At 39.9% G+C, this 26579-nt stretch overlaps 1 protein-coding gene across 8 annotated transcripts in view; it reads right to left on the bottom strand.

Annotated features, from left to right (window-relative positions):
• Positions 1-24272, bottom strand: part of st18 (ST18 C2H2C-type zinc finger transcription factor) — a 64505-nt gene extending 40233 nt beyond the window's left edge. For 2 of the 8 annotated variants that reach the window (XM_071361572.1, XM_071361578.1), the window contains exons 1-2: positions 23298-23491; positions 22127-22283 (exon numbers count right to left, since the gene is read on the bottom strand). In XM_071361572.1, coding sequence (XP_071217673.1) covers positions 22127-22283; positions 23298-23336 — 196 coding nt within the window. In that variant the 5' untranslated portion in view covers positions 23337-23491. Of the gene's footprint in view, positions 1-6012; positions 6292-6346; positions 6428-22126; positions 22284-22727; positions 22835-23297; positions 23492-23712; positions 23799-24168 lie in introns of those variants that run through there. The other 6 variants (XM_071361576.1, XM_071361574.1, XM_071361577.1 and 3 more) reach the window with 6 other exon arrangements.
• Positions 24273-26579: the final 2307 nt, after the last annotated feature.

The following is a 26579-nucleotide window of genomic DNA, read 5'->3' as shown; positions in this document are numbered from 1 at the left end:
TCTCAACCAGCTTCATAAGGTAGTCAACTGGAATGCATTTCAATTAACAGGTGTGCCTTGTTAAAAGTTAGTTTGTGGAATTTCTTTCCTTCTTAAAGCATTTGAGCCAATCAGTTGTGTTGTGACAAGGTAGGGGTGGTATACAGAAGATAGCCCTATTTGGTAAAATACCAAGTCCATATTATGGCAAGAACAGCTCAAATAAGCAAAGAGAAACGACAGTCCATCATTACTTTAAGACATGAAGGTCAGTCAATACCCAAAAATGTCAATATCCAAAGTGCTGTCGCTAAAACCATGAAGCGCTATGATGAAACTGGCTCATGAGGACAGCCACAGGAAAAGAAGACCCACAGTTAGCTCTGCTGCAGAGGATAAGTTCATTAGAGTTAACTGCGCCTCAGATTGCAGCCCAAATAAATGCTTCTCAGAGTTCAAGTAACAGACACATCTCAACATCAACTGTTCAGAGGAGACTGTGTGAATCAGGCCTTTATGGTCAAATTGCTGCAAAGAAACCAATACTAAAGGACACCAATAAGAAGAAGAGACTTGCTTGGGCCAAGAAACACGAGCAATGGACATTAGACCGGTGGAAATCTGTCCTTTGGACTGATGAGTCCAAATTTGAGATTTTTCGTTACAACCGCAGTGGTTGTAACGAAGCATGGAGAAGCATGGAGAAGGTGGTTTATGGAGAAGGTGGTGTGATGGTGTGGGGGTGCTTTGCTGGTGACACTGTCTGTGATTTATTTAGAAGTCAAGGCACACTTAACCAGCATGGCTACCACAGCATTCTGCAGTGATACGCCATCCCATCTGGTTTGCACTTAGTGGGACTATCATTTGTTTTTCAATAGAACAATGACACAACAGACCTCCAGGCTGTGTAAGGGCTATTTGACCAAGAAGGAGAGTGATGGAGTGCTACATCAGATGACCTGGCCTCCACAATCACCCGACCTCAAACCAATTGAGATGGTTTGGGATGAGTTGAACTGCAGAGTGAAGGAAAAGCATCCAACAACTGCTCAGCATATGTGGGACCTCCTTCAAGACTGTTGGAAAACCATTCCAGATGAAGCTGTTTGAGAGAATGCCAAGAGTGTGCAAAGCTGTCATAAAGGCAAAGGGTGGCTACTTTGAAGAATTTAAAAGAACATTTATTTTGATTTGTTCAACACTTTTTTGGTTACGACATGATTGTGTTATTTCATAGTTGATGTCTTCACTATTATTATACAATGTACAAAATAGTGATAACATAGAAAAACACTTGAATGTGTAGGTGTCCAAACTTTTGAACCACACATGCAGAGATCATCCGTACACCTACTCTGCGTCTCACAAAGACACTGATGAGTCAAATTTGGACTCATCAGACCAAAGGACAGATTTCCACCGGTCTAATGTCCATTGCTTGTGTTTCTTGGCCCAAGCAAGTCTCTTCTTATTATTGGTGTCTTTGCAGAAATTCGACCATGAAGGCCTGACTCACGCAGTCTCCTCTGAACAGTTGATGTTGAGATGTGTCTGTTACTTGAACTCTGTGAATCATTTATTTGGGCTGCAATCTGAGGCTGGTAACTCTAATTTATCCTCTGCAGCAGAGGTAATTCTGGGTCTTCCTTTCCTGTGGCAGTCCACATGAGACCGCTTCATCATAGCGCTTGATGGTTTTGCGACTGTTAATGAAAAACTTTCAAAGTTCTTGAAATATTCTGGATTGACTGATCTTCATGTCTTAAAGTAATGATGGACTGTCGTTTCTCTTTGCTAATTTGAGCTGTTCTTGCCATAATATGGACTTGGTCTTTTACCAAGCTTATCTTCTGTATACCACCCCTACCTTGTCACAACACAACTGATTGGCTCAAACACATTCCAAAAACTAACTTTTAACAAGGCCCAGCTGTTAATTGAAATGCATTCCAGGTGACTACCTCATGAAGCTTGTCGAGAGAATACCAAAAGCCAAAGTGTGGCTACTTTGAATAATCTCAAATAAAAAATATATTTGGATTTGTTTAACCCTTTTTTGGTTACTATATGATTCCATATGTGTTATTTAATAGTTTTGATGTCTTCACTATTATTCGACAATGTAGAAAATAATAAAAATAAAGAAAAACCCTGGAATGAGTAGGTGTGTCCAAACTTTTGACTGGTACTGTAAGTAAGCATGTGCATTAGTTTGTTCAAAATTGTTCAAACGTTGCACTTTTTATCATTAAAGTATTAACTCTTACAACATTTAATTTCAATTCAGTCCAAAACTTTCATACACAAGTAGATCAAAAAAAAACATTGAAAGGAATTGTGAAGAAACATGAAGTGAAACCATTCGACAATAAAATGTCAAACAGACAAAGGCTGGACATTTTCAGAGAATGTTCTAGACATTATACTTATCTTTTCACTATTTCCCTGATGCTGTGTTTCTGGTGCAGCAGAACTATAATTCCATGTAACATTAATTATTGTAAGTACTTGCAGTCATGACAGCTGTCTATAAGCATCAGGGACATGTCTATCAGCCAACTTGACCCTTGTTAGAAAACAAAACACAAAAAGAGAATAGTGCAGCCTGGGACTGTTGTGCGGGGTCACTGGAGATTTTCCAGACAAACGCAGCAGAGGGGGGGGGGGGGAGAATAAAAAGGACAGGCTCAGAATCTCATTTTAACAGACCGCACACAATCTGGGCTCCCACAGAACTATCTCTGCCTGACCGCTTTCTATTTATCCCTTATCAGTGTTTACCAACCGCTAGTTTTCTTTCATTCACACTGTGAGGCAGTTCTCTTACTATCAGTCAACAGCTGACACCGTGGAACAGCCTCAAAGGCAAGAGGAAGGGATCAAAACTAAACCAAAGCTGTTTAAACAATACAACAGAGGAAATAAATTCATAAATCCTAATTCTTCTCAACCCACAAGGGTACAAGCAGATCCTTTATAGTTAGGCCAACAAACAAAACCACAGCCAATGAGGTAACATTACAATCAAGGTAAATTCAAAATATATTTTGAATTAAAAAAGAGCGAAAAAAAATCCCATGTAATTTTAATTAGGGACATCGCTTATAGCGCCACCATGTCAAGCATATAAAACCACTCACTAAAAAAACCTAAAATTTTACATGTATTCTCTTTAAAAAGAATACTACCTGTAATTTATTTATAGATCAATTATATTCAGATGATCTTGGTTAGGTTACTATACATGTTTTATATAATATTTCAATATTTCCTATTTATCACTAAATACTTCATAGTCTGTGCATCAGGAAACCTCTAACTGCAACATGGCAACCAGGAATGTATAGTCTATCCCAGTCAGACTCATTTTAAAACATATATAACCTTAAGTAAACTGATCTTCAGAGGAGTACTGCTTTATCATTATATAGAATCCATTGCATATATTTATGTGGGTTTCAAATTAAGTTGATATAGCCAAAGGACAAACATGGGTTACTAAACAGACAGTATTTTAGTGCCTCCTTTCTGAAATCCTCTACATATAGATCTATTAGAGGGCCTATGTTTTAGGCATTAAAAATACTTGTTTTCTGTCAATTCAAGTGATATGAATTTGGCCCAAACAAATCACATGCAGCAAAAAGGATCATTCAGCATTGTCATAACAAATACATATTTATGTTGTACATTTAGGATTGTAAATGTATTCCCAATCATACAAAAGTTTCTCTGGAATACTGTTCAAAAGTTAAGTAATTAATTACATTTATCCTTTCCCCAGCTGCTCAAGAGCAGATGGAACATTTCTGAAACCTTGCTGAATTAAATCCACATAATTCATTTCCCTAGATGAACTAAGTGAAGTTTGAGTGGGGAAAAACAGGTAACACAGTACATGTTGGATGGATATTTACCACCATGTTTGCTACTGTAACTCTTTGCTGCTTGCAGTGTTTCACAATGCATGACAGCTACTTTGTCTATATTTGACTTGCTCTTCAATCTGGAAATTGAAAAGTAAAGAGTGCTCTTTTCTTGAATAACTCTGTTTGAATCTATTTGTTGAGTTATGGAAAGATTTGTCAAGTGAAAAGTGACAAAGTTAACAAGTCACAGCAGGGCACTTGATATCCTATAGAACAATCATTTTATCATCATAGAACTAAATAATCAAGTTTTACACAAATAAATAAACTGGAGTTTGTAATTTCACCTCCCCCTCTGGACGACAGTCTTTATTCTCTAGGTACCATGGACAGCTCCTGTTGTCGTACTGGAGTGCAGGCAAAGAGAGCTAACATTACCCTGTTGTGTAGCAACTGTATTAGTATCCTGCTTGGAGCAGGAAGGGGGCTACATACAGTACAGCAAGAGAGTAGATGACTTCACTTCAATACCATATAATTTGTCATCTTTGTGTTGTTGTAACTGTGGTATTAAAATACCCTCCAAAGATTGACCATATGCTCATGATTTCAGTGGTTTGTCTCAGTATTATCACATCTCTAACTCTTTGTATTGTGCATACCTAACTTTGAAAAGATTTCACCTTGCAGCAATAATTATTATACATGGAAAATTAAATATATTATATTTGGCATATTATATATTACACATGGCATATTGGTCTGTATATCACATTGCCTTTTTGAAATATCACAGCTCAAATGGGAGTCAGCGATTTGGGAGTTGATTAACAAGTCATTTTTTTGTTTGTTTCAGTATGGTTTTTCAAAAACATGACACAAAATGTAATATTTGAGAAATTTCTGAAAATCTCTAAAATCTATTCAAATGTATGTTCTAAACAGTTCCAACAGGAACAGACTATTTAAATTACAAGTTGGGATGTTCATTTTGCTCTGCACACTTACTCAAGCTTAAAATAACATAGTAGGTTGCAAAAAGAGAACTACACAAACAAATATTTTTTTAAATTACATCTTGAAAATAAGTTTCCGCTAGGGGGGACTGACTAGAATTAAAGTATTCTTACCCACACAACATGTTACGCCTGAAAATATATTCATTTAATCATGTGACCTATGCAAAGGCCTCAAAAAACAAGTTGTTTTTCTCAATACACAACTCACTTATCAACCCACCAGTTGTCTTGACAAAATCCCTAGCTGCAGTATGTTATGAAAAAAATTATTAATTTTCTTCCAAATTAGCCCTTAACATATTCTTCTATCCTTGCCCTTCCGAGGCATAGGCCTAAGTCTATTGACGGTCCTGATGATAAACCTTTGAAACATCCATCCTTCCCACTAAATCAACAGTTTCCCTGGAGACCTTGTACTGTGTCTCTTCAGAGTTTGTTCAAGTGTAAGGTCTGGACCATGTCTGCCACAGAAGTCTCAATGATCACTTATTATCGACCATAATACAACATTTAGAATACAACAGGATTTCAACAAGCATTAATGCAACTTTTGCCCAGCACAACCTGACAAAGCATTGTCTTCAGACACAATACTAACGTGTTCTTCTAAGACCTTAGCTTATACTCTACCTGAATTAAACATACAGCATTTGTGTCGACAGCGTTTAATGCGATCTGGATGATCCAAATATAGGTTGTGCTTCTTAAAACCCCATTTGAGCAATATAATGTCCTCTCTAGCTGTCTGAGACCCTTGTAGAAGCTGCACTTTTACTAAGAGCACTGATCCACATCATGGCAACAATCCTGTATTTAGCAGACAGATACTTTCTTGAAGTGCAGACATGACATTTATAAATATAACAATTTATATTATTTCTGTATTCATATTGTAAAATTATAGCAAACTTATTAACACATTAGTAGTTACTGTCCTATAGCAATAAACATGTGCATTAACTTTTAAACATATATAATCACCTTTTTATGAAGTCATATGACAGCAAACATCAAGAGGATAAAATGCTTGTCTTTCACATGCACTCACACTCAGCGCTTGATGTCAATGACAAAAAAAACGAGCCACCATAACCACTATACATTATTATTATTATTATAATAAAATTACTTTTGACACAAACCTACTTCTATGATCCAGAAAGTTTGATTTCCCCCCAGTCGCTTGATGGCCGAGCTGGTGCAGTGTCTTTGAAAGGTAGTCCCCAGGAATATGACATACTATGCCTTTGACAGCCTGGAGATAAGCACCTGCGTTCGGGTCCCTTTTTACGTCACACCTCCCCATTCACAGTCCTTCAATATGATGCACATTTGCACATCAACAGCAGACAACCCCCTCCTCATTCTACTCCCACATCCGCAAAACACACAAACAGGAGGCAGATGCATGCGTTAGCCCTCTACACACACACATGCTTGATATAAATATATATATATATATCTCGTTTTTCTTACCCCTTACATTCTGCTTCAAAAACTTTCACTTGCTTTGTCATAGGACTGACTGGGGCATACGCCCTCCCAAGCTTCCCATATCACTCATCATGCAAATGAGCGGGAATGTCAGTCCTCGGCAGCAGATGGCCAGGGATGATAACAATGGCTCAACAGACGAGTTTCAATGTCTGCGACTTTATCGCTACGGCAACAACAACCAAAGTATATGTCATGAAAGCCTTGTCGGTTAATTGGAATTTTTTCCCCCTTCTGTATCTTAGTACCTGTCTGTCTTATTTTATTTCCCTCTCTCCTATTTGAATGAATGAAAACCCATTTTGTCCTAGATCTTTTCTGTTACCAGAGAGGACAAGCTATCATTAAAAGCCAGGGACCTGGAAATTATTTTTGGTGACTAAGGAAGGAAGGCTAGCTGCTGCACAGCAGTTATTTGAGTAATTAGGTGTAATTCCTCCCTGTAGGCCATGTTAGCCTCCTGAGTTAGCTCATGCATTAGACAAGCCTGGATAGAGAGAAGGGGGGATAAAGAGAGAGAAGACAGGGGCCTCGAGACATCACAAACGCAGCTCCTACAAAATCCCCCCAGCCCCAGTGCTAGTGATGTCATGCGCATCCTGCTGACTCCTGTTAATACAAGCCCCCGTAGCAGAGAGTAAACATTGGAAGCGTTTAGCAAACAGGGCCAGATTACAATGACAAAGGCAAGCCACACTTATGGGTGGAGCCTGGGGCGGGAGGAGAGGTGAGGGGCGGGGGAGTGGAGAGGGGGTGTATGGGGGTAGGGTGCCGCGGTTTAGCATTTAAAATAAGTGATACCCATAAGGGGGCCTCTTAGAGATGCAAGCATCTCCTTCCCCAGCTGATGACAGAGGCCACCCAAAACACGCTTATCAACACGGTTGTGTCATCCCAGTCTCCGGGGAGAGACGTGTGAACACAGTGTGTAATAATAATAATAATGTATTTTCTGTGCTTTTTGTTATCTGCGCAATTTGGTTAAGCAAGGCTGGGGACTTGAGGATGGCTAGGGCATATCATTACTTAAGGTTTGGCAGTTGATCATCACCTTGTTTAATGCCCAATTTAACGTCTAATTTTGTAACTGTCTTTCAAGAGCCATTTCATGGTACATACTGAAAAGAGGGTCGTCAAGAACACATTCTTGTTCCGTTTGGTCTTTCTTATGCACCATTCGTGCGTGTTGGTGGTTTAGAAAATATGAAAGCATAGAGCCATCACTTTCAACATCATATAAAAATAAAATCATGTTTTCTTTCTTATCTGATGCAGACAATCATAGTGAAAGAACATCTTAAGCGCTTGTCCAAGAAAGTACTGATTACGTCATGTCCTGAACTATTGTAAGACAGCAATCCTAAATGAAAAACATTAGAGGACAGTGTAGTAAGCCCAGCAGCTCAGTTATTCACAAATTCAGTGAAATTAAATCGCAAAAAAAATATTCGTTGTCCCTGATTAATCTACAAAAAGGTTTATTCCAAAGCCTACAACATGACTGACCCATGAACCAGCATATAGTGTTTTTCAAAACTATTTCATCAACAGGAAAACTGGGGGGAGATAGTGGAGGAATGAAAAGAGGAGTGGGTTGGATGAAATTACATGTCAGACAAGGGTTCACATTTAAAAAGTCCTGCTCATGTTTGTAGAAAGTGTTTGATTGCATTTAGAAAAATATTACAACGGGTCACATCTGTGTCTAAAAGCTTTTTGCATTCTGCTGCAAATTATGTAAGCAAAGAAGTGAAATGTCAAAGCACCCCATTGATTTTGAGCACAATACGGGCTGTGTGTAAAGCCTACACAAATATAATGTTTTCCGGAATTCTTCTAATGTACTGTAAGAACAATAAATTATCTTTATGAAGTCAACCAACGATGCTTTAAAAAAATCTAAATTCAAATCTAGGCAACCGGCAACCCAAAGCTGGTTCTAGTTCTAGGTTTCCATGCAATACAACAGAGTAGGTATGAATATTCATTCAGTCATTAATCTAAAATGTTGAAATCATTATGTACTAAAATAAAGTGAGGTTAATTTAAGATAAAATGCTTCAGAATTGTGCTCAAATAATACGAATAGCCAATCACCACCTCCTGGTTTATAGTGCGAAACCCCATTTACTCATCTGTCTGCCATTGTGCAACCACTTGATGCCTTGTTCATCACAGAAATAGTCACATAAAATTATTGGAATTAAAAAATGTTTTAGCAATTTGCATATGCAAATAAAGAGCAACAAAGCATACAGTGCCTTCAGAAAGTATTTACACCCCTTGACTTTTTCCATATTTTGTGTTACAGCCTGAATTTAAAATGGGTTCAATTTAGATTTTGTGTCACTGGCCTACATACAATACCCCATAATGTCAAAGTGGAATTGTATTTTTTGAAATTTGTACAACTTAATAAAAATGAAAGCTGAAATGTATTCAGCCAATAAGTATTCAACCACTTTGTTATGGCAAGCCTAAACAAGTTCAGGAGTGAAAATAATCTGAACAAGTCATATAATAAGTTGCATGGACTAATGAATGACTACCTCATCTCAGTTAAGCAGTGAATTTCAAACTTGCCTAGTTAAATAAAGGTTCAATAAAAAATATATATTAAAAAAACACAGATTCAACCACAAAGACCAGGGAGGTTTTCCAAAGCCTCACAAAGGCACCTATTGGTAGATGAAAACATTTAAAAAATAAAGCAGACATTGAATATTCTTTTGAGCATGGTGAAGTTATTAATTACACTTTGGATGGTGTATCAATACACCCAGTCACTACAAAGATACAGGCGTCCTTCCTAAATCAGTTGCCAGAGAAAAAGGAAACCCCTCAGGGATTTCACCATGGGGCCAATGGTGACTTTAAAACAGTTACAGAGTGTAATGGCTGTGATAGGAGACAACTGAGAATGGATCAACAACATTGCAGTTATTCCACTATACTAACCTAAATGACAGAGTTAAAAGAAGGAAGCCTGTACAGAATAAAACATATTCCAAAACATACATCCTGTTTACAATAAGGCACTAAAGTAAAACTGCAAAAAAAATGTGGCAAAGAAAGGAAGTTTATGTCCTGAACACAAAGCATTATGTTTGTGGCAAATCCAACAACACATCACTGAGTACCACTCTTCATATTTCAAGCATGGTGGTGGCTGCATCATGTTATGGAAATGTTTGTCATCGGCAAAGACCAGGGAGTTTTTTAGGCTAAAAAGAAACGTAATAGAGCTAAGCACAGGCAAAATCCTAGAGGAAAACTTGGTTCTGTCCGCTTTCATAGATGGCTTAGTTACAATCTGGACTTAAATCGTCTTGAAAATCTATGGCAAGACTTGAAAATGGCTATCTAGCAATGATCAACAACCAACTTGACAGAGCTTAAAGAATAATGTGCACATTTTGTACAATCCAGGTGTGCAAAGCTCCTAGAAGACTTACCCAGAAAGACTCACAGCAGTAATCGCTGCCAAAGGTGATGCTAACATGTATCGGCTCAAAGGTGTGAATACTTATATAAATTATATATTTCTGCATTTAATTTTCAATAAATTTGCTACATTTTCTAAAACATGTTTTCACTTTGTCATTATGGGTTATTGTGTGTCGATGGGGGAGAAAGGAAATCAATTTAATCAATTTTGAATTCAGGCTGTAACAACAAAACGTGGAATAAATCAAGGGGTATGAATACTTCTGAAGGCACTGTAAGTGCATGTTGATGATATAGCTCCAGGATATGTAACTATCCTTATGTTGATGATATAGCTCCAGGATATGTAACTATCCTTATGTTGATGATATTGCTCCAGGATATGTAACTATCCTTATGTTGATGATATAGCTCCAGGATATGTAACTATCCTTATGTTGATGATATAGCTCCAGGATATGTAACTATCCTTATGTTGATGATATAGCTCCAGGATATGTAACTATCCTTATGTTGATGATATAGCTCCAGGATATGTAACTATCCTTATGTTGATGTCAACAGGCTGGGAAAGTTTCTTTGAAAAGATAGCACATTTTCCATGGGGATCATTATCTTCACCGCATATAACTAAATCACAGTTAAAGAAACAATTAGTACTACCCAACAGTCCCCTTGGGGATAACTAGGGTATAACGGTGGGTGACCTTTAAAGACACACCCCCAATGCTTAATGACAACTTCGCGACTCGAGGACTTGAGGTACTGCAGTGATTCAAAAGCTACATAACACCGTTGGGTGATCTGCTGCTGTAGTAGTGAAGAAGTCAGATTGCAGACAAAAGTTTGACTGTTCTTTCGTGCTTTACCATGGCAAACACAATCTCTGGGAAAAGTTGTATGCTCAACAGTTCTGAATATCGTAGTATGCTAGGTGATTAAAATGGACTAGTTGTTCATCTTTTAGTGAAATGTAGCAAAGATGGAGACTTGATCTCATGGTCTAGGTCAACACCACTTAAGACCGCATGGACCAGGGTTTCAGTGCCAAAGGTGTATGGATCGGTGTCTTTGGATCCAATACTTCTGGTCTGGGTCTGGGCTAATGTTTGGACAACATCGTCTTCATAGTCACTCAACTTGTGGTCAAGACATATCGCTCAATACCTCCTCTTGCCAGAGTTATGTGGCCAAGAAGGAATGATTTAACGCACAAGTGCCAGGGTGCCTTGCTTCCCTTATGTGTGAGCTGTTAGGCAATGCAATGGCTTATGTTTAGGAATAAGATGCCTGACTTCTTACAATTGTCTTGGCCTGGATCTCGTTTTCAACATTTAAACTGGTCTTGATCTTGTCACAGTTTTGAAACACTAGGTCTAGTTCTGGGTCTAAGTATTGGGTCTTGGGGACTGGTTTTCAACTGGGTCTACTCTAGCAGTCTCAGATATTGACTCGAGGCAACAGACCGACATAACCCCCGACCCATCCACAAAGTGGCTCCCCTGGGATGGCCAGGCAAAATAATGACCACAAAAAATGGCAACAGGTGAGTCTGTGGCTTCTGTAATGATCATGCTGATGAGCAGTAGATTGTCTTGATAATAATAATAATAAGTAGCATTCAGCAACACATTCTGTAGCTCACAGATTTGTCTCGGTTATATAACAAACGATCTTTAGCAGAAACTCTGCAGAGTTGGATTGCTTGTACTTGTGCTTAAAGGTCAGTATTATCAATGCCAGACTCATAAGTCTTAAATCACTAGACACAAGAGTCTGGCACAATGTTCCACCTCGATACCTTTTGTTGTTGACAAATCAACACATGACCCTTATCAGTAGCGCAGTGGTCTATGTTAAAAACAGCTTTTTACAGCAGTTTGTAAGACAACCACAGTTTTCATGATGACTATTCAGAGACACTTGAAAATACAAAAATACTTTCATTAATGTGGTTTACAATATTTTGATTGCGCCCAATACAATAAGCTTGCTGACATGAATCAGAATGCAAATGCCCTTTTGAGCAAAACAAAGAAATTGATTATGAAGTAAGTTTCTTCAGCACAAGTAGCTTTGAGTGATTAATGGACTTGGCCATTGATTTCCTTTTGTTTAGATATTTGTTAACTTTCTGGAGACAGAATTATAATTTGTTTCCAAACAATGAACCCAATCTAGCTGGAGCAAATTAAAATCTCCCAACAGGCTCTTCCCAGTTATTTGACATATTTTCAACTGGATAGATATCACAAGGTACTTCCATATAAATGTGTTGCTGTTTTTATGTTTTTATTAATTTCATTCTTGTTTAAATCTTGTTTTCTACAAAATATTAGAAGGCCTTGTGAGATTGGGAAGGGTTTTTGTTTGTAGAAGTCTGGAAGATTGTCAATGACATGTAAGGTTCACCCAATGTGCCAATAGTTAAATCTTCATATGCTCAGTACAAAAGCTGTATATCACATGGTAGAACATTTTTGATAAGTTATCTACCTAGCAGATATTTGAGACTTCTGTACAGCCATTGTCTAGTTTTCTGAATAACATCACAAAAGGTATTTGATACATTCTGAGATCTCTCAATACAATGTACTATCGATATTTGCAAGTCAAATGTTACTGTTCTACATCAATGGTCTTTTGCACTTAGAAAACTTCTACAGATCCAGACATTTATAGTTCCTGATTTCTCGCATCATCTCTCCAAGATAGTGATAATACGATTTCTGTGTTTTTCGCTGTTGAGAAACAAACTGGATTATGAACAGATCACTACATAAACAGCTTTCTAAGAGGAGGCAGCTATTTTAAAAGAGGCTGAAGAAATGCAAAGAGGGATTTAAATTTTAATTTGAATTTATTCCAGCAAGTGAAAGGTTCTTTTGAGAGGGGATTTCAGCAAAGATGATGGTATTTAAAAGAAACAAGCACCTAAACCTCCAGTGAAAAAGTATTTTTGCTTCGTTCTAGTGCAAGGCCTTGCTATAGTCACATCCCAAAAATAAGTAATAGTAGTAATTAAAATGTAAATAAGTGGGATGCGTGGAGATATTTCAACTGATTTGTACTGTAAATTGAGTGATTAAAGAAAGGTCTCGACACACCTTGGTATTCTAGTCTCTGTAAAATACTAGGTGTACAGTACACATGTGGGCCATGTACTGTATGCATTGTACAGTATACTATACAGTTTATTATTTTTATGCATGATTAAAAAATACAATGTGTCCATAGGAAGGGCTAAAGGAGAACACCATATCAGCAAGACATGTGCTTGCAAAAGAGGGCAACCGTATTAATAACTTGTCTCATACTAGTTCCTTTAATGTAAAGTACTGTATGTGTTACTATAGGAGATTGCTTCCATGGATGGTTGCCCAAGGGCAAGGGTATCTCACTCAGCAGGTCTCTAGTTTAACATGGTGCATTGGAGACAGACGTTTACAGTCAATTCATGTCCAATGATAAACCACAGAAGAGACAATCAGTCATATATATTATATAGTGATACTTGTCTTATGGCTGAACTGCATGTTGGTTCTGTAACATCCCTGGCAACATACATTTTGAGCTGACCACTAAACTCATACAGAGGAAACCTATGCCACACAAGCAAGACAAAGAGTTACATCACTTTGTTTTACAGTTAATACGATCAGGGGGCAGTGTTTGTGCATTTGCTATCTTCGGAAAATGCCAGCAAAGGCGCTAAGTAAACCCATTTTACAAGACTCCCTCACAAGGACGCAGTGCCAGTATCGGGATACAATTTCACACAGCAACCATGGCTCAGTCACATAACCTAAGCCAACAAGCTCTCACAGTCTCACGGCAGAATTAGATGTTCATCCACGTTTCTCCAAACATCAAATTTCAAAGTTGCTCAAAACATAACATTTGGAAGTGTTTTGGACACCCTACTCAAATTTTGAAGCTGCTGCTCAGTATTGTTAAATTTCTCCAAAAGTTTTTAATTTAAAAACGCCCACACGAATAGAAATGCACTTTTTTGATCTGAAAGACAATGGCCAGAGCTTACCCATAGTACCATTTGATATCCAAAGTGCTGGAGCCAAAACAGCAAAAAATGTGTCACTGTCCCAATACTTTTGGAGCTCACTGTATTTGGGCTTGAAGTGCCAAATTCGAATGTGTGACTTTGAATGTTTTCGTGACTCTTAATTGCTGACCACAACGCCCGCGCAAGCTTTGCAAAATAAATGTACACATACATGTTATTCAATCATTGCACCCACACGTCTGCGTAGCTTGGCAATAAAATAGAACTTGGTTCTAAACTCAGCAAAAAAAGAAACGTCCCTTTTTCAGGACCCTGTCTTTCAAAGATTATTCGTAAAAGTCCAAATAACTTCACAGATCGTCAATGCAAAGGGTTTAAACACTCTTGCCCATGCTTGTTCAATGAACCCATAAACAATTAATGAACATGCACCTGTGGAACGGACGTTATGACACTAACAGCTTACAGACGGTAGGAAATTAAGGTCACAGTTATGAAAACTTAGGACACTAAAGAGGCCTTTCTACTGACTCTGAAAAACACCAAAAGAAAGATGCCCAGGGTCCCTGCTCATCTGCGTGAACGTGCCTTAGGCATGCTGCAAGGAGGCATGAGGACAGCGCTACAGGGAGACAGGACGGACAGCTGATCGTCCTCGCAGTGGCAGAGCACGTGTAACAACACCTGCACAGGATCGGTACATCCGAACATTACACCTGCGGGACAGGTACAGGATGGCAGCAACAACTGCCCGAGTTACACCAGGAATGCACAATCCCTCCATCAGTGCTCAGACTGTCCGCAATAGGCTGAGAGAGGCTGGACTGAGGGCTTGTAGGCCTGTTGTAAGGCAGATCCTCACCAGACATCACCGGCAACAACATCGCTTATGGGCACAAACCCACCGTCGCTGGACCAAACAGGACCAGGCAAAAAGTGCTCTTCACTGACGAGTCACGGTTTTGTCTCACCAGGGGTGATGGTCGGATTCGCGTTTCTCATCGAAGGAATGAGCGTTACACCGAGGCCTGTAATCTGGAGCGGGATCGATTTGGAGGTGGAGGGTCCGTCATGGTCTGGGGCGGTGTGTCACAGCATCATTGGACTGAGCTTGTTGTCATTGCAGGCAATCTCAACGTTGTGTGTGACAGGGAAGACATCCTCCTCCCTCAAGTGGTACCCTTCCTGCAGGCTCATCCTGTCATGACCCTCCAGCATGACAATGCCACCAGCCATACTGCTCGTTCTGTGCGTGATTTCCTGCAAGACAGGAATGTCAGTGTTCTGCCATGGCCAGCCAAGAGCCCGGATCTCAATCCCATTGAGCACGTCTAGGACCTGTTGGATCAGAGGGTGAGGGCTAGGACCATTCCTCACAGAAATGTCCGGGAACTTGCAGGCACCTTGGTGGAAGAGCAGTGTAACATCTCACAGCAAGAACGGGCAAATCTGGTGCAGTCCATGAGGAGGAGATGCACTGCAGTACTTAAAGCAGCTGGTGGCCACACCAGGTACCGACTGTTACTTTGGATTTTGACCCCCCCCCCCCTTGTTCAGGGACACATTATTCCATTTCTGTTAGTCACATGTCTGTGGAACTTGTAAAGTTTATGTCTCACTTGTTGAATCTTGTTATGTTCATACAAATATTTACATGTTAAGTTTGCTGAAAAGAAACGCAGTTGACAGTGAGAGGACGTAACTTTTTTTGCTGAGTTTATTTTTGACGCTTGACGTGCTGCAAGTCCCGCCTCTCCCATCTCCTCATTGGTTTTTAGGAGCATATACCCACGTAGGTGATTGAAAGATGAACTGAGGTCTACACTCCAGTCCAGTTGGTGGTGGTAAAGCACCTTAAAAAGTTGGTTGCAAACCGCCATATAAAGTCCAAAGAGGAAGAGGCCTGAAGGAGGAGCGATTACTAGAAACCTGCATGTCCTGATCGCATCTGGTGTGGGTTGACAAATCAACATGCGCGAGCGGTGTTGTCAGCATGTTACGTGTATTTTCCTATGAGATGTGCACTTTCTTTTCAGCCTACGTTTAATTTCAGTGCTGGATTTATTTAAAATGTTACCAACCACCAGCATGGCAATGTTAATTAAATCAGAAACACCTGCTGCAAAGTTCTTCCTAATTATGAGTCGTCTGAGAGCCAAATAGCTTTTCTCTGTAGCCTATACTTGGGTTTCCATTAGACAAAACAGTCAAAGTCAAAATTGGCTATATCGTACAAATTTATGAAAACTAAAATGAGCTTTTAGTTCTTAATTTAATGTTAGGCTAAGGTTAGCAGTGTGGTTAAAGTTAGGGTAAATGTGAGAGAATTAAAATGCAATTTTAAGAGAAAAAGTAGAAATAGATGGGGTTTGTGACTTTGTGTCTGTGTTAACTAGTGACGACCCTACACACGGCCACCTTTCCATTAAAATAGAGGGTGCAAACTACTGTTCTTGCAGCTCCCCTTTTTTTTTACCAGCAAATAAATCAGAATCCTTTAGATCATTTGTTAAGATTTACAAATTGTATAGCTAGTCTGCATTAAAAAAAAAATAGATGACCATTTTATATTTACAAATGTTTGCTAAATCTAGCTAGTTATCTTGTAGTGTCTGCATTGTCATTGTTTGGCTGGAAGCAGGTTGAGCGTGTAGTGGGCATTTTAGTACAGCTGTAGCAGTCAACAGGCAATAACAAGCTATAGGAGATTAATTCATTAATGTTTAACCTATTTTTCTGGAATTTGTCTTTCAGTATAAACCTGCTCTCCGTCACCAATACAAGGAGATGATCGAGGGTGAACAAGCAACACTTTAGGTATTTTGTCTTTGTACTTTGAGCTTATTACTTGAACTTGGGGGTCAATGAATGTTATTTCTGGTATGCAATGTTTTAATGTTTTGTCTATTTTTGTCTGCTTTCCTCCTTTACAGCTTCAATTGTCTGGAAACTGGTGTTGTTGTGACAAAGGAGCTTTCACTCAGATGGAACCAGATTTCAGCTGCTGTGCAATGTTGACGTCCTTCCTCCCAGAGATGTGAAAGCATCGCCCGGACTGGACACAACCCAGCAAACATATATTTGAGAAGATCAGGACTGTTGCAATAAAAGCGCCATGGACATGGTGGGTTACAAAAGGTAACATTGCGTGATATGATTGCATTTTAGAACCCCACTCCCCCAAGATGAATGGTTTTGACCACTAACGTTTTAGGCAAATTTGTTTTGCATGGCCCGGTGCCCTGGGTATGCAGGGTTCTCATTTTCAACCATTCTATTGATCCTAAAGAGAAAATGATAAACAGAGAGAACAAACAATATAGCTATTTGATCATGTCCGTGTGCATGTCCAAATATTCATGACATCTGGAATCCGACACGGTTTCACTCGTATTATTAAAATGGAAAAAGTCGGACAAATGTCAACCCTCAACATATCAACAGCTAGTATATATATTTTTAGATTTTATTTAACTAGGCAAGTCAGGAACAAATTATTATTTACAATGACGGCCTACCCTGGCCAAACCCTAACACAGACGACGCTGGGTCAATTGTGCGCCACCCTATGGGACTCCCAATCACGGCCGGATGTGGTACAACCTGGAATCGAACCAGGGTCTGTAGTGATGCCTCAAGCACTGAGATGCAGTGCCTTAGACCGCTGCGCCACTCGGGAGCCCGTAGAGGCATGGTTTGGCTGGGACTCATCTCCTGACAGGTAGGCTGGTAATCTTTTCTGATATAATTATTTTCAACCTTCTTAACTGAAATGGTGCTCACATAATTGTCATTAGCTGGCTAAGGTTAACATGCTAGCTAGTTACACTGACAGCTGTCAGTCAGCGCCATATTTGTTGTAATTTCTCTGCTACGACAATGTTCCCACCCCCAATTCCTGAATTAGCAGCCTGCGTCAGTCTTCGAGGTGGAATGTAAACGAGAATTTACGCTCTAGGAAAGGAATTACTCAAAATAGGTGCAGCAACTTCCTCTGAGATGGGCCTTTAAGGGTTAAGTTAAGGCATTCATTCCAAATGGTTATGGTAAGAGTTAGGGATAGGGTTAAAAAAATTAAATCTGTGTCCACCACTGGGATTGAACACACAGCATTCTGCCCCAGAGTCATGGGATTACGCCCATCCTCCAGCCATCTACACCACCAAAGCCTACTTGACCGTAATAGCGCTCACCGTTTCCCCTACTGACAGTTTTGAAGGCATTTCCCGACATCATAAGGACATGGATAGACGTCCAATTTCGAACTTAATCTTGAATGATCTCCCTGACCTAAACAGGCTTAGGAAGAATGGAGCACCAAAGTATTGCACTTTCTCCATTTCCCTCATGTTTTATTTTTATCAGCAGACAAATGGCTGATTTCAGGTTTCAACAAGAAAGAGAGAGAAATCTAAACTAATTACTGCTGACCTTAGAGATTAGGGTACATATTGTAGGCTACATCGTTACGGCTCTGTGAGTTTGTGGGAATGGGAGACACCGCCAGTGTGTACCTGGCATTCTGCATTATAGCCTGACAACAATCCTCCTTTATAATTACACTGAGCACACAGTAATTCAGGGTTGGAGCTGGGTTAGGAACACAGCATGTCATTTGTAGTGGTTGGTTATACAGAAAATATGCTAGAGGTGCAGATGTTAATGCTGCCTTTGATGCTATTAATAGAGTACACACTAGAAGGTATGGAAATGTTTCTAGTATAGAGGAGCCATATATCCCTTTCCAGAAACTGAATTTGAAAGAGACATATCCACAGATAGATAAATGATTTTACTATGATGAAAGCTTATGATATCTTTTAAAGTTAGCTATTTACTGTAAGGTTGGAATTATGTGAGATTAACAAGATGCAGTATTGGTAAAGTGGACAGAATTGTGGGTCCATCGACCTAGATGGGCTGAATGATCTTATTCGTATAATCCACATACTTCTCTGTTCATACTGTCCACATAGTGGTGCGTGTGAACAGAATGTGGAGCCTATCTCCTTCAACGTGATCAAGACAAAGGAGATGATTGTGAACTACAGGAAAAAGAGGACCGAGCACGCCCCCATTCTCATCAACAGGGCTGCAGTGGAGCAGGTTGAGAGCTTCAAGTTCCTTGGTGTCCACATCACCAACAAACTAACATGGTCCAAGCACAACATGGCAGTAGTGAAGCGAACACGACAAAACCTATTCCCCCTCAGGAGACTGAAAAGATTTGGCATGGGTCCTCCGATCCTCAAAAGATTCTACAGCTGCAACATCGAGAGCATATGGACTGGTTGCATCACTGCCTGGTATGGCAACTGCTTGGCCTCCGACCGCAAGGCACTACAGAGGGTAGTGCGAACGGCCCAGTACATCACTGGGGCAAAGCTTCCTGCCATCCAGGACCTCTATACCAGGCAGTGTCAGAGGAAGGCCCTAAAAATGGTCAAAGACTCCATCCACCCTAGTCATAGACTGTTCTCTCTGCTACCGCATGGCAAGCAGTACCAGAGAGTCTAGTCTAGGTCTAAAAGGCTTCTAAACAACTTCTGCCCGCATCTCTGTTGTTATCAACTATGCATAGTCACTTTAATTAACTCTACCTACACGTACATACTTCCTCAACTAACCGGTGCCCCCGTACATTGACTCTGTATCGGCACCCCCCTATATATATTGTTATTTTATTTTTTACTGCTGCTCTTTAATTACTTGTTACTTTTATCTCTTATCAATATTTTTTGAAACTGCACTGTTGGTTAGGGGCTCGTAAGTAAGCATTTCACTGTAAGGTCTACACCTGTCTACACCTGCGCATGTGACTAATACAATTTGATCTGCCCTTTGCAAAGATTTGATGCCAAAAGTGTATGCTGATAAACCAAATACATGGTACTGTAAGCGTGGACAAAACAGAGTTACATCAATTAAGGATGGAAAGTCAGACCCTACAGTACCAATAAAAAGGCCTGTTAATCTCCATGTAACACTAGATTGCCATCCTGCACCATACTGCATACTAATTCAATTTCAATGCATATCATCAATTATTACATTGAATGTAAACGAGTTATCAAAATGCTTCTGTATGTTTTATGTTTTTCAAGTTTCAAGATGCATTCTTTATTAGTCGTATGTACAGGATACACATGGTATACACTATCCAACGAAAAGCTTACTTGCAGTAAGAAATAATAAAAGATTAAAATACGAACATAAAGTAAATGGCTCAGAAGAATAGAATATGCATTTTTGCGTAAGTATAATACAGGAAGGCACAATTTATATAATAAACAAAAATAGAAATGCAACATGTAAAGTGTTGGTCCCATGTTTCATGAGCTGAACTAAAAGATCCCAGAAATGTTCCATATGCACAAAAATGTTATTTCTTTCAAATGTTTGTTTACATTCCTGTTAGTGACCATTTCTCCTTTACCAACATAATCCATCCACCTGATAGGTGTAGCATATCAAGAAGCTGATTAAACAGCATGATCATTACACATGTGCACCTTGTGCTGGGGGGAATAAAAGGCTACTCTAAAATGTGCAGTTTTGTCACACAACCCAATGTCACAGATGTCTCAGGTTTTGAGGGAGCAAGCAATTGGCATGCTGACTGCAGGAATGTCCACCAGAGCTGTTGCCAGATACCTGAATGTTTATTTCTCTACCATAAGCCGCTTCCAACATTGTTTTAGAGAATTTAGCGGTACGTCCAACCACCCTCAAAACCGCAGACGCACGCGTAACCACGCCAGCCCAAGACCTCCACATCCGGCTTCTTCACCTGCGGGTTGGTCTGAGACGAGCCACCCGGACAGCTGATGAAACTGTGGGTTTGCATGACCGAAAGATTTCTGAACAAACTGTCAGAAACTGTCTCAGGGTGCTCGTCGTACTCACCAGGGTACTGACCTGACTGTAGTTCAGCGTCTTAACCGACTTCAGTTGGCAAATGCCTACCTTCGATGGCCACTGGCACGCTGGAGAAGTGTGCTCTTCATGGATGAATCCCAGTTTCAACTGTACCGGGCAGATGGCAGACAGCGTGTATGGCGTTGTGTGGGCAAGCAGTTTGCTGATGTGAACGTTGTGAACAGAGAGCCCCATGGTAGGGTTATGGTATGGGCAGGTATAAGCCAGGAACAACAAACACAATTGCATTTTACCAATGGTAATTTGAATGCACAGAGATACCGTGACGAGATCCAGAGGCCCACTGTCGTGCCATTCATCTGCTGCCATCACCTCATGTTTCAGCATGATAATACACGGCCCCATGTCACAAGGATCTGTACACAATTACTGGATGCTAAAAATGTTCAAGTTCTTCCATGCCCTGCATATTCACCAGACATGTCACCGATTGAGCATGTTTGGGATGCTCTGGATCGACGTGTACGACAGCGTGTTCCAGTTCCCGCCAATATCCAGAAACGTCACACAGCCATTGAAGAGGAGTGAGATAACATTCCACAGGACACAATCAACAACCTGATCAACTCTACACGAAGGAGATGTGTCGCGCTGCATGAGGCAAATGGAGGTCACACCAGATACTGACTGGTTTTCTGATCCACAGCGCCACTTCTATTTAAGGTATCTGTGACCAACAGATGCATATTCTATTTCCAGTCATATGAAATACATACATTAGAGTCTAATGAATACATTTCAATTGACTGATTTCCTTATATGAACTGTAACTCTTTGACAAATCTTTGAAATCATTGCATGTTGAGTTTATATTTTGTTAAGTGTAGTACAATATTTAGTGGGGATAAACGTAAACTAAAAGTAAAGTTTTTGCCACATAGAGAAGTCAGATTGGAGGAACATTAGCATGTGAAAAGAATAAACAGGAGCATTCACAGTTACACACTCCACCTGGCTGCTCACCAATGTCCTTGTCAGAAGTCCACCCACCGCACTGGCTTACACTGAAAGACCTCCTGGGGACTGCGGTGACCATTCACTGGGTTTTCTCTCAGTCCCATGCACCTGTGACCGTTTTTGTGTTAGCTATTTTTTGCTTTGTCTTTTTCCTGGCAGCGTGGTATCATTGGAGACACACTTTCCCTCAAAAGGAATTCTCCTGCCCAACAATGTGGTTTGTTTGTTTGTTTGTTCACTGGCTGGAAAGAGCAGGCTAGCTGGAGAGTAAAATGAAAAACAATGTTGCTAGTAATAATTGATGGCCACAAGAAAAATAAGCTGAGAGACATAGGCCTATGACTATTTGAAATAAGGTAGAGGCACTTTTCCTCCATCGGTTGTTGGTTCCTTACCTTTTCGCAGGGCCTCACAGGTGCAGCTGGAAAGGTTCTCCTTGCTCTCCTCGGACGGCTCATCCGGCTTCTCCATGGTCCTGGACCTTTGAGAGCTGCTTTTCCATATTCCAAAGGACTTTGCCACAATCGCTTTGTCTGCTCCTTTCATTGTTTTCTGTAAAACACATTTACAGCATGACTTCCCAGGTTTATCCCTCTTGTGAGTTATGTGCCCCCTTTTCTGGCTCTCAATAAACCAGTGCTCATCTTTCCCCATGCCCAAAGTAAGAGAGAATTAGGGAATTGTGTGCATATGCATTCTCTTAAGCTTTCCAGAAAATGGCCCGATTGCCCTGGCATATTTTTTTTTGAGCACTTGAACATTGTTTTTTTGCTTGACATTTTGCATCTGTGTGTGCAGAGCAGAGCATCATTGCCTGAATAAAACTGCTATAAAACAATACTTCAAAAAGTAAACAGTAGATATGCAAAAACTGCACATGATTTCAAATTTAATCCAACTTAGAGGAAATAAAAATAGCACATTATGCCCTAATTGAGTGCTGTACAGTCCACAAATACTATTACAAGGCCGATCAGGATTAGCGGTGGAACATACCTAGTTATCTATCCATGGGTGCCAAGACAGCTAGCAGTGGGCAACTCAATTTCAAAAGCTGGCAAATCCAGTTGTCTCTTAAATACAGAAAGTACTTAAATCCAGAGCTAACACAAGAAAAAGACAGATAAAGGGTGCTCTGCATATCACGGCAAAAGCTTGTGCACTTTTCTGAATCACTGGCTAGGTTAAACAAATATGCTAAGTAGAGATCAAACCAATCCTTTGATCTGCAGCCTAGTTTCCAGAGGAATGGCTTGGCTGTTTGTTGTTGTAAATAACTTGTATAAATCTGTACAATTTGCCTTCAGGTAATATCAAAAGTGCCAGGGATTCATAGGCAAATACCTTGTTAGAAAATAGATCAGATTTTTTAAAAAGCATATAAATATTTTAACTACATAGCTTATACTCACTGTACCATCATTTGTATGCATTATATTCTGAGGGCTATATGATGATAGTAGGCTACTGTACACTACTGTAGTAGATATATTTGAGAAGTGGCTGACTACTGAATTAAAATCTAGTTCTATCTAGTATTTGGGGAGGTAAACAAATCTCTCCTACCTCCAGCATCCCAGTCCAGTCAAACATAGTGTCAAACATTGTTTCCAAACTTGATACAAGAGAGGCTGGAAGAATTAGAATGCAGATAGCTATGCAACTTGCTGACTAACTTTGCCCCTCTGTTTTGATCGAGCACACAAAGAAAAACGCTGTCCATTCAAAGCAGACAGCATAACTCTTTTCAGAGATGGGGGACCATGAACAAACGAGGCCATGTCCTGAGCTGTGGCCAGCCATTAGCCACTCTCCCTCCCTTCAGCAGAGCATAGCCCGGTGAGGGCCACTGGGTCTGGGACCAGCTGACACCACACTCAACAGGCCAACAGTGCAACTTCTGTTGCAAAAAATCTTCCCTCCCTCCCAATTTGAACAGACACTGAGCTTTTCAGTTTAGCAGCTGGCTTTAACACTTTACCTCTGCTCCTCATTCTTCTTTTTGGGGACACAGCCATGTTCGTCCTGTAGTCTCTCTATGAGTTGTGGTGGTCTCTTGGAAAATAGCTGTAACAAATAAAGAAACAGGATGGATAAATTGTATCAACACATTGATTTCAGTAGCTACCTCTGGTGGTGTTCAGAAGTAGTATAGTTGGCTTTGTAAAGTTGTAGCTCATGTCACAAAAAAAACATTGAAGACTACAAATTAACAAGTTATATTTTCACTTCTTATAGTTAAGCTTCACAAATTGTGGACTTCAACCACACACGTTAGTCATTTTTAACGTATTTGCTTAACGTTATATAGCTACTAGCTAGCTTGCAAACTGGTGTGAAGTGCCCTTTTCATAGCATATTTTCTAAGCTAGCACACCAACCAACATGTTTATTGTAAGTTGTTCATGAAATCTTTAACTTCTGATCAATACATTACCTTTGATGTCACTCCCCTATGTTGCAAAGGTATGCTGTATTAAAAGATGGTGTATCTCTAGTTCAGCGGTTACCAACCTGTGGTCCGTGTGGGTACTGCAGCGGGTCCGCAAAAAAAGTGTTGATAAATTATTATTTTTTTATATAAAAAAAATAATAATCTTCCAAAAATAATAACAGTTGCGAGTATTAATCGTAGTATAAGCAATTTAAATAGTTTTCACAATGCAAATTGTTTAGAATAATAACAATAATAATAGGTATTTAATAAGATACGTTCACTGCTAAAATTGACGTCCACGATATGTTATGTAAAAAAATATATCCAGGACTCCGCAAATAGTTTTTCTTTTGGCGGAGATTTGGTGGTCCCTGGAACGGTTGGGAAAGGGTGGAAACCAGTTATACTTTGGGACGGTAGGTAGCCTAGTGGTTAGAGCATTGGGCCAGCAGGTTGCTGGATCGAATCCACGAGCTGACAAGGTAAAACAAAAATGTAATTCTGTCCCGGCCCCTGTACAAGGCACGTAACCCACTGTTCCCCAGTAGGCCATCATTGTAAATAAGAATTTGTTCTTAACTGACTTGCCTAGTTACATTTAATTTTTTTACAAATGCCTAGTCGATTTCTGATGGTCTCTGCCTACTGTGACTGTTTGGAGGGAACTTCCTCTGACCTGTGCCACCTCCTAAAATACCCCACAATGTGTATAGCTCATACTGTTAAAGTATGAGGTTAAGGAATTAAAGAGGCATAACTGTATGTGGATGAAGAGGTCTTCAGCCACTGGAAAGACACGTGTTACTTGATAGTCAGTGTTAAAACTTAACTGAAAAGCCTAGAACTTCTATTGACATCATATTTAGAGTCACAATACATCTTCTATTGACATCATTTTTAGAGTCTACAACACATCTTCTATTGACATCATATTTAGAGTCACAATACATCTTCTGTAGACATCATATTTAGAGTCTACAATACATCTTCTATTGACATCATATTTAGTCACAATACATCTTCTATTGACATCATTTTTAGAGTCTACAACACATCTTCTATTGACATCATATTTAGAGTCACAATACATCTTCTATTGACATCATTTTTAGAGTCTACAACACATCTTCTATTGACATCATATTTAGAGTCTACAATACATCTTCTATTGACATCATATTTAGAGTCTACAATACATCTTCTGTAGACATATTTAGAGTCTACAATACATCTTCTGTAGACATATTTAGAGTCTACAATACATCTTCTGTAGACATCTCACAGTGGACAACTGGTGGGCTACATCTTGATTCTGAACCCTAGAAAAACCTGGAACTGAATCACATCCCTCTGTATCAACTTGTGAGATGGCAGTGGCTGTTGTGACGTGAGTGTGGTGTGAGGCACATATGCATTATAGAAGGAAATGGTGAAGTGACAGCTAGATTCTGGGTGTGATACAGTACATGTTGGAATGACTAACTAATAAGGGATGCATCAGGCTGTTAGCCTTTAAAAAAAACATCTAAGTGTTATACTTTATCTTGTCAATCAGATGCCTGGAGGGAGAGGTGACTGATAACTTGAATTAATCATTAAACATTATTGCACATGTTAATTAATTAATGGTAATTAATGCCTCTTAATAACATATCATGACGAGGGCAATATTCAAATGATCAAACTGATGTTTTGTCTGTCTGGCTTGCTACATGTCTGATTAATTACTGTCATAATGAGCTATAATGGGTGATGTGTTTTATGGGCATGGGAAAGCTAATCACTAATGTCATTGTGGGAATCAATGGGATACTTCTATAGCTGTAGATGTGACGTGACATAGTGCCCTTGATTAACCTACTTACTTTGTCTAGAACGTAGAGTGCATATCTTCCATAATTTCATACAAAGGCATTCTAAACCGTTTGACAAATCCCAAATCTCCCCCCTAGATGAAAACGCAAATGAGGAGAGAGGAGGGAAAGAAACATCTCTCCATCTCTCTGACGACGAGAACAGAAACAGCAAGAAGTTCTAACAAGGAAAAGCCTGCCAGGTGGCGAACTGGCTGCACCAACAGAACGCACAATCTGTCTGGCTTCTCCTTCCAAACCATTGACAGCTGCCATCACCAGCCTCGCACACTCGCACTCAGTGGCTCCTCAGCCTCTCTGCCCATCCCTCTTTAGTGGTAATCCTGCTAACCCCAGAGACAGGTTCACCTGGCCCCCATAGATGGCCGTCTGGGGCCCTGCTGGCCCCCTGGATACCTGCCTGTGGATGGGTGTGGGGCCCAATGCTTGGGCCATGGCTCAAGGAGGACCACGTTATTATATATGTAACAGTATAACTTTAGACCGTCCCCTCGCCCCGACACGGGCGCGAACCAGGGACCCTCTGCACACATCAAC

Source organism: Salvelinus alpinus, chromosome 23 (assembly GCF_045679555.1).
Source record: "Salvelinus alpinus chromosome 23, SLU_Salpinus.1, whole genome shotgun sequence".
Classification (NCBI taxonomy): domain Eukaryota; kingdom Metazoa; phylum Chordata; class Actinopteri; order Salmoniformes; family Salmonidae; genus Salvelinus; species Salvelinus alpinus.
Note: the sequence above shows the minus strand (reverse complement) of the source record. Positions and strands in the feature narration are given on the sequence as shown.